Source organism: Halyomorpha halys, unplaced genomic scaffold (genome assembly GCF_000696795.3).
Source record: "Halyomorpha halys isolate HHAL.00 unplaced genomic scaffold, Hhal_1.1 Scaffold1417.1, whole genome shotgun sequence".
NCBI lineage: Eukaryota > Metazoa > Arthropoda > Insecta > Hemiptera > Pentatomidae > Halyomorpha > Halyomorpha halys.
The window spans coordinates 55408-69674 of NW_027114332.1; the positions used below are offsets into that span (position 1 = coordinate 55408).

General features: G+C 30.3%; 1 protein-coding gene across 1 annotated transcript; it reads right to left on the minus strand.

Annotated features, from left to right (window-relative positions):
- Positions 1 to 1101: 1101 nt before the first annotated feature.
- Positions 1102 to 12525, minus strand: Cib2 (Calcium and integrin binding family member 2; the record flags this gene model as incomplete). The annotated part of the gene is given in 3 exon segments (XM_067051542.1): positions 1102 to 2314; positions 10774 to 10921; positions 12405 to 12525. Coding segments are annotated over 3 exon segments (487 nt in total), but the record flags the coding sequence as incomplete, so codon positions are not given.
- Positions 12526 to 14267: the final 1742 nt, after the last annotated feature.

Consider the following 14267-nt stretch of genomic DNA (forward strand, 5'->3'; position numbering starts at 1 on the left):
TTTTTTCCCTTATGCCACAGGAAGTGGGCTATTATGCCATTTTCCCTCTCACAGCCCAATACAATTTTACTCTTCCTCTTAGTTGGTCTGCATCTCGCTCAACATCCTCCAGACCAACACACACCAAAAGATGGTCCCCATCCATGTCCCCCATGTTGCATAGAGGACATTTCGGGGAATCTACGATTATATATATAGTATTAAAGGAGAATATTTCAGAGTATACTCTGGAGATGAAAAATATATTCTGTAGTTGAAGTCTTAGTAAGAGACGGGTGGAAAGTCAAGCTTCCCCTCAATAATCACTAATACTCGTATTGTGTTAACAAGGCCTGTCCCCTCCATTTTACTGCTTTTCTATCCATGAAACCCCAAAGCATCGAGTTTCATACCAAGTTCATTTATTTATTCAGTTTAGCATGTGTAATTTGTGTTGTTGAAGTAATTTTATTTTTCTGGTCCATGTTTCTATTTTGTTATTTTGTTACTGTTCTGTTCTTCCTTATAGTTTGTTACAACACATTCAAATTTTAGAAAAAGAGGTCCAAAGAATCACCATAAACCTAATTATACGAAAACAAAGGAAGGTCATTGTGCATTAAGTAATGTTAAATTTTTGGTGACAAATTACTTTTTTTTAAGCTTTTCTTTTATAACTAATTGGATAAATTTATTTTTTTATGGCTTAAATGAATAATGACTTCTTCATTTTGAAAGCTAAGGCATTTATGAACTAAAAAATAAAATAGCTTTATAGCTGTTATGATAATTGTTTTACAGAAGCCCATTGTCCCTTTCAATTTTATGAGATTAGGATTGCATTATTTTCAATCCAATTATATTTGATTTCATTAAAAAGAAATGTCCACCTAATTTTGACTTCTCTATAGTCCACCTGAATTCTTTATCTTTCTTTGTTTTTATGTTTTAAATTCAAAATTTTTATTGGAAATTTTATATTAAATAAAAAAGCTTTAGAGAAATATTTTGCTACTTAATCGCTAAAATTTTATAGAGGACTAACAAAATTCCAGAAGGAAGTAAAAAATCATCAGAACACAATTTTTTAAATTAATAAAGTAAATTATATTTATCCTCCTTTTCTCAATACTATTCTCAAATGTCTGAAATTTCATTTAATATATCCCATTGGATTCTAATCCGTAATAGGAGATCTGTATGATCTGAATCATTTGACCTTATAGCCTTCTTAGTTATGGTTTGTTTTATTTATTACTTCTCTCTCTCGAAGAGTGTTATTGTAAAGTAGAGATACAACAGGGAACAGATATATAATAATATATTAGGCCATCCTACATTTGAGATACTTACAAATTTTCTAAAAGTATTTACAGCTGATTAGATATAATAAAATGAATATAAAAGTTTCACTGATATCTACAGCTATCTCCAAATACAAAATAATGTGAGATATATTGGAAGATAGTCAATGGACCTCATTCATGGATGAGGGTCAAGAAAGGTATAAAATAGTAAAAGAAACAAACTATTTATTAGTAAACAATGTTTCACTCCACTTAGCAAGGTTGAAACCAGGTTGTTTCAGAATTCTCAATTTTGTGACCACCTGGATTCAGCCCTCCCTGTAAAGTTGGGCGAAACCTTGGCTACTAATATTTTTTTTTACTATTTTTTACCTTTTTTGACTGCCATTCAGACTATCTTCCTACAATCTATTACATAAGGTCAACTATTAATCTTCCAAGTTAAAGTAAGATAAGTCTAAACGGTTAATAAATTTATATAATTATCCTAACTTTTGGTGTAGGAAATCTATGTTGTTTATGAAAAATATTTTATTCAGATATAAAATTATTGTTACTCTTGTCAAATTGAAGTTTAGTTAATGTGACTAAAATTACTTTCAATATTCATGTAACTACAGGCTGTTAAAATCATTTATAATATGCAGACAACTCAAAACCTTTACTGAAAAGCTTTTGGATTTTTAATTTACTTTTTTGAAACAAGTTCCTATCTTGTCTTAATTAAAATTGGAATTTACTGTAATTTCAGAGATGTTTGCAAATATATTTTGGAGGTAGTCTCCTGGATTTTTATTTCCTATCCATGTATTATATTCTTATGTGGAATGTTGAAAAAAATTCTGGTGATCTTAGTATGACATGGTTAAATTCCATATATGATAGTTTCCCATCACCATCAACATCTGCTTCTTCGATTGCTTTGTTACAAACTTGATTCATTTCTTCTACATTTAGTTCATTCACTGTAAGTATCTTTAATGTAGTACACATATCTTCATTACCAATGTGGTTATCATTATTGAAGTCTAGAAAAAAAAAATAGTTTAATTAATAGTTATTAAAGTTAACTGAGAAAACATTATTAGTCTCATTTTACCATATATCCAACAATAATGAAATATTATTTTTTTTTTAAATTCATTTATCTGAAAATATTAACAGAGCAAGGTAGTCATGCACTGCTACCTTAGATAAATTTCAATTTAAAATGAATATATCCCTCAACAAAATATTAGTATTAAAGTAAACTCAGGTTGCCACCACCACATAAGGATTTTTTGCTACATTGTCTACCAATCTATTATGTTCATAGTAAAAAGGTTGAGATTTAAGACCCATTTCAAGGTAACAGTTGCTGCCCCTATGGTCCTGTAAACTATGACATATGTAAATTTGCTTTTAAGGTTTGTTTATAAGACGCTAAAAAGAACTTAAATTTTTCATGAACAAAACTTTTGGTCTATTTTACAGGAAACGACTTTTGGTTTTTGTTATTTTTAATACATTAAAACTCATTTAATATGATCCATAATCTTTTGTTTTTATTCTATAGCAAACAATTAATCGATTAATATTTATTAGCCAATTAATGTATGCAGAGCAAAAGTGTTACACGATAATATAAAAAAAAATAAATCTAAAATTATTTAAAATATTTTTGGCCCCATGGCATTGGCAAGAATCCTCGAAGTAGAATTTATTGAATTATTACTTATATTGTATATAAAATATTATTATAAATAAATAATACTAGTTTCATGAATCAGATACTCTGACAAAAAAAAAAAAAAATTATTGGAGTGCCCATAAGATGGCTGCACAGCCTGCCATCGTCACTATTTTTTTTGGGAATGGGGTACATTTTTACGGCGTATATAAATGCTATATGAGCTTGAAGAATCAGATGAAAAAGAAAGTCGTCTGAGGTTGCACTGGAGAACCCTGCGAGCATTGACAGTAAACCACCCCCTACTTCGTTTAAAACATACTGAGGCAGGGGTGTTAAAAATTATGAAATGGTAAGAACAAAGATTTCATAGGCTTCTGTACATCTTTTATTTGTTTCATTTACGTTTTATTATAATTTCGTAAAAAATGTATAAGTTACCACATGATATATTTTTTAAGCCTTGAGTACAATAAATTCTTTCTGTTTTATAAACTCGGTTAGCGTTTTATATTTATTATGTTTATTAGAATTTATAATGAAATTAAACCAAAAACTTTCGTATTTATTTTAAAGTTTACTTTCAATGTTTAGGTATCTGTTAGTTCTTAAGATTACTGTTGATCGTAACATTCTCTGAAATAATGAAATTAAAGCTAATTAAATTTGCTTCAAAATCATTTTGTATGTCTGGACACGTAGAACGAATACTTTTGAAGATATTTCACAAAATAATTGTCTAGTTATAAAGGGGTTTACCTTAGAAACTATTGATTGTAAAGAGCTCATTTTGGTCACTTAATCAGATTTTGACTACTTGAAAATTAAATTAGGAAGGGTTTTCTGTATGGTGCATGTAGTTTTGGGGTTATTTACTAACAAATAAAAATTTGCAAATAATTCGCTGTAGTTAGTTAGGCTGTTGTATCAGTTGCAGAAGCTTTGCTTTGCTGGAAGATGCCAATTTTGTTTCTTACTATTGATGTTAGATCCCAACAACACGTACCTCTGTGAAGTTGGCCCCCCATCCTCGAAATATTTCATTTTTTTTTTTTTTTAGTTCTAGTAGTATCCATAAGAGTTCTAGGGTTCTCGATCATTTATAGGAATAGTTCTGATGTTTAAAACATCAATAATACCCATCAAATGCACGCGCGTAAAATACTTATTTTGTACAACTTTAACACCGTATGTCTATTTTCCTGGCAACATTAGGGATTTATTTAATAAAGATAATTTTTAGAAATAACAGAGGGGGGGGGCAACAGAACTCTCGAGAAACCAAAAAAAATTTTTGATCGCAAATTTTTCACCTGAGAAATCGTAAAAATTAAAAATTCTTAGAGTTCTAGTAGTTCCTATATAAGATTCAAAGTTCCTAATAAAAAAAAGAATTATTTATGTTGTTTAATACAAAAAAAATATCAATTAGACATTACGCAAGAGTTTTGTGCAACTTCGCAGCCGCTTATCTTTTTTGCAGGCAACATTAGGTATTTATTTAATAAGGATAATTTTTAGAACTCTTGGTGGGGGGGGGCAACAGAACTCCCAAAAAACGATTAAAAAATTTTCTATCGAAAATTTTCAACTTGAGAGGTCGTAGAAATTAAAAAGTCTTAGAGTTCTTAGAGAAACATTTGAGTTATTTAATACAAAAGAAATACCAATTAAAAATTACGCGCGACTTTTGTGCATCTTTGACACCGAATATCTTTTTTTCTGGAAACAATACGATCTTATTTCATAAGGATAATTTTTATAATTCGCGGGAGGACCATCTGAACTCTCAACAGAACTTTCAAAAAACGAAAAAAAACTTTCCAAAAATTTTTTATCGCAAATTTTTGACTTAAGAAGTCGTAGAAATTAAAAGTTCTTAGAGTTCTAGTAGCTCCTATATGGGATTTAAAGTTTCTAATAAAAAAAAGAAACATTTGAGTAATTTAATACAAAAAAATACCAATTAAAAATGCGCACATTTGTGCAAACATTTGACACCGTCCAACTTTTTTTCTAGCAACAAAACGATATTTTTTCATAAGTATAATTTATGGAACTCGCGGGAGGGCCGTCAGAACTAACAACAGAATTTAAAAAATCTATATCGCAAATTTTCAACTTGAGAGGTCGTAGAAATTAAAAACTCTGAGAGTTCTAGTAGCTCCTATATGGGATTCAAAGTTTCTAATAAAAAAAAGAAACATTTGAGTTATTTAATACAAAAAAATTCCAATTAAAAATGCGCACATTTGTGCAAACATTTGACACCGTCCAACTTTTTTTCTAGCAACAAAACGATATTTTTTCATAAGTATAATTTATAGAACTCGCGGGAGGGCCGTCAGAACTCAACAGAATTTTAAAAAAACGAAAAAAACATTTTTCAAAAATTGTTTATCGCACATAGCAACAATACGATATTATTTCATTAGGATAATTTTTAGAACCCGCAGGTGGGGGCCAACAGAACTCTTAAAACACAAAAAAAAAAATTTCGCTTCAAAAATATTTCTAATTAAAAAAAAACTGCAGAAATTAGACCGTTTATCTTTTTTTCTGGCAACAATACAATATTATTTCATTAGGATAATTTTTAGAACTCGCGGGGGGGGGGGGCAACAGAACTCCTAAAAAAACAAAAAAAAAAATTCGCCTTAAAAATATTTCGAAGTAAAAAACAAACTGTCGAAATCAGACTGTTTAACTTTTTTTCTGGCAATAATGTGATATTATTTCATTAGGATAATTTTTAGAACTCGCGGGGGGAGGGAGGGGGCAACAGAACTCTCATCAGAACTTTACAATATGATATATTTAATTAAACATCATAGTAATTGATTTTTAACATATACAATTACATGGGGGCATATCTCCTCTTTGCGATTTGCTGTTGATCGTTTTGACGTAAGATCGTCATATTTGTACCAATGGCTACCATCACTATAAGTAAATGCGACATGATGTCCATTATTTGGGCTATCCCCGTAATTTATGTACGTGACAACACCGGACAAAATGTAATGATTGTCCTCTATGACAACAAGTTTAGACAGGTTACCCAAGATATAACTTTTAGTTGAAATAATTATGTTATGAGCCTTTGTATAATTTTCATCACTAAAAATAGATGTATCTATGACTAAATGAGAGCCATATATAATAGATCGCCTAACACTTTGTTTGCAATTATCTTGTTTCTTTTCTCATAATCATAAACTGATTGTTTGGATATGACGCCGTTATATCTATTTTATAGGATTCGCGCATGGCAATTCCATTTGCCACTACTTGAAATATGTATATGAAATGTGCATATCAAATGCACAAGTTTCCCGAATAACAGTTCGATTTCCCTCTATCGTTGTTGCACAACAATTATTTCCGTTTTTAAAAATTGGTATACCAAATGTCTTGTGAGTGAGTACTAATTAAGTCCCAATCTGCGCAAGGCTTTAAATAATTTGGTTTGTCTTTGTTTGGAACATTCGCAGTTTGCCCTATTACAGATATATTTTCCTTTACCTTACATCTCCAATTTTCTATCTCATTTAATGAATGTTGTGGAATATCGTTTTTATTTACGTCCTCATATCGTGAATGGTTAATACCGTTGTTGTATTATTATCGTACTTATCGTTTATATCTGGGTTTTTTTATTAATCTCTGATTTTTTATTACCCGATGTCCCTATTAATAGAAGCCTACCTTCTAAGTATTTAATATGGCTAATAATAAATTTATCGATGCGCATAGGTAATCGATTCCTGAATACTCTCGATTTGAGTTCTGAAAATTCGGCCTCGACGAATGATGATGTAGCAATTTGTGGACCTCGTTTAAAGTATGACTTCATTATTCCGGTCCATAATGGTAAATAATTCATTAGTTATATTATATTATATTATAGTTGGTGGTCTACTTTTTCATCAACGTCTTCAAAATTATCGTTCACTACAAATCCTTTAATCACATTATTCACGGCTCTCAAATGAGTCTCTGATAATAACAATAAAGCAGTTGCATCTACACCTATCTCCTCGCTCAAAGTAACTATCAACATGGATTTTGAAAAGTTGTGCACCTCCATAAAACTTTGCATTTGGTAAGCTAGTTCGAAACATCTAAAAAAAAATTGCCGAACTTTAGATCCCCTTTTTCTTAAACAGTCCCACTTGGCAATCATTCCCATAAAATGGCTAATGTCTAGCCTCAAGTAACATTGAGGAATTTCACAAGAATTTATGTTACTTATTTTACATATTTGCAAATAATCATTCAAGTTTCTGCAATTAGAATACACGCGAAATTGCGACAAGGATTGCCTTTCCGTGCTCCGAGTCTTAAAATTCCAGATAGAAAATAGCTTATAGCGGATGCATCTTGGTTTGCCGAGACCCTCTGAAAGGCAGGAAAACTACCAACGTCAGAAACGCACATGCATTCGTACAAGAATAAATGTGGCGATTTCTCACCATTTGGGAGCCGTAACCTTTTCCATATGCTGCCTGTAGCATCTATTGTTAAAAAACAATATTCTTACTTATTTGCTTTCTTATACATAAGTAGCTGTTGGGGTGTCCAGTACATACAATAAAATGGACTTAATCCTATATTATGTATGACGCCAAACAAGTATGAGCACTTAGCGATGAGCAAATTATATAAAGGCTCGGTGGTTGGTACCTGCAAACGTTTATCTGATTCCTCTTGTTTCACCTTTCTCAAAACTGTCGCGTCAAATAAAGTTGGTGGAATATCATCACCAAATGTCATCAGCTTCTTTATTTCGGTAAACACTGGCACTTTGACGTCCTTCTAAAAGTTCATTCGCGATTTATTTGTGCAAAAAAACCCTTAGGTGCCTTTTCTTTATGTCAAATTTCCGTCGAGAATCCTGTAAGACTTGGAAATATTTTTGAAGCGAAATTTTTGTTTGGTTTTTAAGGAGTTCTGATGAGAGTTATGTTGGCCCCCCTCCCGCGGGTTCCAAAATTTTACTAATGAAATAATAACCTATTGTTGCCAGAAAAAAAGATAAATGGTCTGATTTCCGCAGATTTCTTAGACTATGAAATATGTTTGAAGAGAAATTTTTATTTGTTTTTTTAGGAGTTCTGTTGCCCCCCCCCCCTGCGGGTTCTAAAAATTATCTTAATAAAATAATATCGTATTGTTGCAAGAAAAAAAGATAAATGGTCTGTTTCTGCAGAATTTTTGAATTTGAAATATTTCTGAAGCGAAATTTTTATTTGTTTTTTTAGGAGTTCTGTTGCCCTCCCCCCCTGCGGGTTCTAAAAATTATCCTAATAAAATAATATCGTATTGTTGCAAGAAAAAAAGATAAATGGTCTGATTTCCGCAGATTTTTTCGACTTGGAAATATTTTTTAAGCGAAATTTGTTTTTGGTGTTTTAGGAGTTCTCTTGGCCTCCCAAGCGGGTTCTAAAAATTATCCTAATAAAATAATATCGTATTGTTGCAGGAATAAAATATAAATGGTCCGATTTCCGCAGATTTTTTTGAATAGGAAATATTTTTTAAGCGAAATTTGTTTCTGGTGTTTTAGGAGTTCTCTTGGCCTCCCATGCGGGTTCTAAACATTATCCTAATGTAATAATAATGTACTATTAGCAAATAAAAAGATAAATGGTCTGATTTCCGTAGATTTTTTCGACTTGGAAATATTTTTGAAGCGAAATTTTTATTTGTTTTTGTAGGAGTTCTGTTGCCCCTCCCCCCCTGCGGGTTTTAAAAATTATCTTAATAACATAATATCGTATTGTTGCAAGAAAAAAAGATAAATTGTCTGATTTTTGAAGATTTTTTTGAATTGGAAATATTTTTTAAGCGAAATTTGTTTTTGGTGTTTTAGGAGTTCTTTTGTCCTCCCATGCGGGTTCATAAAATTATCCTAATAAAATAATATCATATTGTTGCAAGAAAAAAAGATAAATGGTCTGATTTCCGCAGATTTCTTCGACTATGAAATATTTTTGAAGCGAAATTTTTATTTCTTTTTTTAGGAGTACTGATGAGAGTTCTGTTGGCCCCCTCCCGCGGGTTCCAAACATTTTACTAATGAAATAATAACGTATTGTTGCACGAAAAAAAAGATAAATGGTCTGATTTCCGCAGATTTCTTCGACTTTGAAATATTTTTGAAGCGAAATTTTTATTTGGTTTTTTAGGAGTTCTGATCAAAGTTCAGTTGGCCACCCCGGCGGGTTCTAAAAATTATCCTAATAAAATAATGTCATATTGTTGCAAGAAAAAAAGATAAACTGTCGGATGTCCGCAGATTTGTTCGACTTGGAAATATTTTTGATGCGAAATTCGTTTTTGGTGTTTTAGGAGTTCTATTGGCCTCCCAAACGGGTTCTAAAAATTATCCTAATGAAATAATATCGTACTGTTAGCAAATAAAAAGATAAATGGGCTGATTTCCGCAGATTATTTCGACTTGGAAATATTTTTGAAGCGAAATTTTTATTTGGTTTTTAGGAGCTCTCATGAGAGTTATGTTAGCCCCCCCCTCCCCTGCGAGTTCTAAAAATTATCCTAATAAAATAATATCGTATTGTTGCAAGAAAAAAAAGTAAATAATCTGATTTCCGCAGATTTTTTCGACTTGGAAATATTTTTTAAGCGAAATTTGTTTTTGGTGTTTTGCCTGCAAAAAAGATAAGGGTCTGCGAAGTTCCACAAAAATCTTGCGTAATGTTTAATTAGTATTTTTTTTGTATTAAACAACATAAATAATTCTTTTCTTTTATTAGAAACTTTGAATCTTATATAGGAACTACTAGAACTCTAAGAATTTTTTAATTTTTACGATTTCTCAGGTGAAAAATTAGCGATCAAATATTTTTGGGAATTTTTTATTTGGTTTCTCGAGAGTTCTTTGATGAGAGTGCTGTTGCCACCCTCTACCCCCCGCTAGTTCTAGAAATTATCCTTACTAAATACACCCCTAATGTTGCCAGGAAAATAGACATACGGTGTTAAAGTTGCATAAAATACGTATTTTACGCGCGGGCATTTGACCGGTATTATTGATGCTTTAAACATCAGAACTATTCCTATAAATAATCGAGAACTCTAGAACTCTTATGGATACTACTAGAACTGAAAGAAAAATTGAAATATTTCGAGAATGGGGGGCCAACTTTACAGAGGTACAACACCTTAACAAATCAGCATTACTCGACATTTGGCGCACACAATCTCTTTATTTTGTATAATTTGGCTGGACTAAGAGAAACAACTGTGTTACTCAAATCTCATTAGACGGTCAACTGTTTTAAATTTCACTATGCAAACATCAAGAAAGTTTTGGAATATCAAGATATTAAAAAAAAAAAAATAAATACAAAAAATAGGTTTTGAGTCCGAAGAGAAGGAACTGCTTCAAAACACCTTGAAAATTTTGTAAATACTTTTAATGAGTTTAACATGATTTGAGTAGGTACATCGACTATGATGACAAATAATCGTCATAACTGACACAGTTTTCTAAAAGTTAGTTTTTTAGAAATCACAGAAAAAACCTTATTAAAAGTCATAAGTCGTTAATGTTTCAAAGCCAAAAATCAGTTGAAATAATTTTTAGAACCTCATAGGCAACAAATTATATATTTTTTATTCTATTTTATAAAGAATCCACTTTGAAAAATGATGGATGATGGTGATTTTGTACTATTTTTAAAAAATGCAAAAGCAATCAAATACTACAATGTTGACGAAAACCGGTTAACAATCAGTTTTTGAAAAAATTAAACCTGCTTCAATGAAATTATACATTATATTGTCACTTACCGTATATTTTAAAAGCATAAAACACTTTTATATCCCGTGGTGCCTCTTCACTGAAAATCGATAGCATATCCAAAAACTCGTCGAAAGTTAAGTTGCCACTTCCATCTTTTGAAAACACCTCACAGATTCTTCTTTTGAATGGATTTTCCTAGAAAAATGTTAAATTTTCCTGCATTATTCGTTTAATAAATAATAGCGAGAGGAAAAAAATCTTTAAAGATCAAATATTATATAGTTTTCCAATACCCTTTAAAGAAAAAATTTCTCATGATAAAATTTATTATTATAATTTTGAATTATTTTTTAAAGCTTTCTCATTTGTCTTATATGTTATACTTACATATTATTTCACTTTTACATATATTTTAGTAAAACGGATAATGGAAACTTTTTTCTCGCAATGTATTATCAGGTCTATCGACAGGATGAATGCCGGGGCCCGATTAATTGTTAACTAAATCTATTCAGTCTAAAAATGTGTTGAACATCGTATAGGTGAACCTGTTTATTATCAATAAAATTTATATGGACTGCAGAAGACACGTTATGCTCAGATTGTAAATAGTTTTTTTTATCACATCAACAGCTTTTTCCTTCCCCGTATTGTAAGACAAATAGCTTATTGGAAATGTATTTGTTCAAAGATAATTTATTTAAAAATTTATAATAATAAAAAAAAAATATTCTCGAATAAATATTTTTATTACTGAATACGTATTTAAAAATATATATATTTTTTCGCAAAGATATGATCATCAAAAATATTTTTTATTACTCACTAAATATTTAATATATCAACAAGATTCAAGAATTAGTATTTAATAAATAATTTGTTGTGAATTGCCTATTTAAAATATAAAATTACGAATATATTAAGTATTACTTTGAAAATATCAGTATATAGTGTTTTTGGTGTAATAAATTTTCCAAATGAAAATTTGTCTGAATAACTATAAATCAATTTATTTTAGCATATGTCATAAAAACTACTACTCCTACGAAGATAAACTACTTTATAATGAATTAAAGTAGCTTTAATTTGAGTGCTAATAGAGAGCTTTACGTCGAATGGATTTTGAGATATAGATTTTTCAAAATAAATTCACCAACTAATAATCTTTCAGTACATTTTTATGAAATGTTCCTTTTTAAAATGCTATATCTCAGAACTATTGGACGTAAATAGCTCTTTTAGGGCTAATATTTCAGCAAATTTACTCTTCATTAAATAATTGTCTCTTAAATTTTCTAGTATTGTTGGTAGTTTTAAAGATATGGAGCTCCGAATAAAAAAATTATTTTTTTTACGTTTTGAAACAGCCACCATTTTTAATTCACCATGTCTACACTAGGTCGACTCATCAATGATGACTAGTAATTATACATAGTTTTCATTAAAGTAATGAAAAATTGGGGGTGAAATAGCTGCTTTTTTTCTTCCCGGCACTTGTAATATTTTATTTTTGCCGTTATATTTCAATAAACTTGTTTTAAAGAGCGAATAAATAGACGAGGTACAGCATAAACTTGACTTATACTAGATGTTTTGTAAAATATAACGTTTTATAGTAAATTATAAAATTGTGTTTATATACATACTAAAATGAAATTGAAACTATTTCTAGGCTTACCTTTAACTCCGGGAGCTTCACGATAGTATCGACAGGCACTATCACCGTTGAAGAGACGTTGCCTGCGGTCATTGACTTAGGCACGATATCGGTTGCCAAGTTTCTAAACTTCTTTTGAATTCTTGGAATCAGTTGAGAAAAACAGAATTAATCTTTATTGTGAGAAAATGGGTTCTTTGAAATGCTATTCGGTGTGTGAAAATAGTCAACTATCGAATTTACTGGTTAGGTATGCATTTTAAAATACCACATTTGAATAGAAACGTTTCAGTCATTAACTGTTTGAAATGATTGTAAATGTGTTTATCCATACCAAATGTATAGGAAAAAATAATGAAAGAAAAAAATATGTAATAAGTAGAATAGAAAGATAAGAATAATAGTAATAAATAAATACTACAGCTGTAAAATAAGTCAAACAATATAATAATAATACGCAGGGTGGACCAAAACTAGATAAATCCAGGCGCGGCGGTTCCCACACTGGGCGGTGACCTGGTCAGCATCTGTTCCCCACGCTAGAAGCGTCTGTTTATTTACAACCTGGCAGTAGGTATAAAATGCACCTACCCATTAAAAATAGAGTTGCGAAACAGGAAATTAGCCTCGGACGAGCCCGATACTGGAGCTGCATCGGGCGGGAATAGTGGACAGCTTCCTTCAAGTAGGGATGGGATATCGATATCGATATTTGGTCTCCGATATCCGATATTTAGATATCGATATTAAGTAACCGATAATATCGCAATATCGATATTGTACTTCGATAATATCGGAAAATCGATTTATAAAAAAAAACGAAAAAGGTCACCTGAAAAATATAGATGTAAATAAAATAAATATTCGAGTTGGTTATATTAGCCCATTCCATCTTTAATCAGCTACAATTTTTAATATTATCTTATTGAGATATCGATATTTTGTTTCAATAATTAAATATCCATATCGATATATTGTTATTAATGTCGATTATATGGTTAGCAACAATATTCCGATATCATTTTATCGAAATATCGATATTTTATTTTAACAGACCGGGAATGTTTAAAAAGAAACATCGATGTTTTGGTTCTGTAATTAAATATCTATATCGATATTTGGCATTGTTATTAATATCGATATTGAGGTTAGCAAAGATATTTCGATATTATTTTATCGAAATATCGATATTTAGTTATAGAAAATTAAAAATATTTTATATAACATTTCAAAACGAAAATTCCATATATTGTTACTATAACTGAATATTCATATCGATATTTGACATTCTTATTAATATCGATATCTAAGATTAGCAACAATATTCCGATCTTATTTTATCGAAATATCAATACTTTGTTTAAAAAGACTGGGAATGTTTAAAAAGAAATATCGATATTTTGTTTCTGTAATTAAATATCGATATTGAAGATTAGCAGCAATATTCCGATATTATTTTATCGAAATATCGATATTTTGTTTTAAAAAACTGGAAATGTTTAAAAATAAATAACGATATACAGTTTCGGTAATTAAATACCCATTTCGATATTTGACACTTTTATTAATAACGAAAAGCCAAGAAAATTGAAAAATAGAATATCAATATTTTATTTTGATAATGAAATATTTATTTTTAAAATACAAGACCACGAGAAGAACCGGCAGAATGTGCTCTATGTGGAAAAGACCACCCAGTAAGCTACAGAGGCTGTGAGGTTTATAAAAATATACACAAGCAGAGATCTCATTGGATGATAGCAAAAGCCCTATATCGATCCAGCACCCTACCGCCTGAAACCCGAAATTTGGAAATTTTCCCAAACTTAAAGAAAACATCCACTTCCATTCCAAATCGATACGATTCCATTCCAAAGAACACAT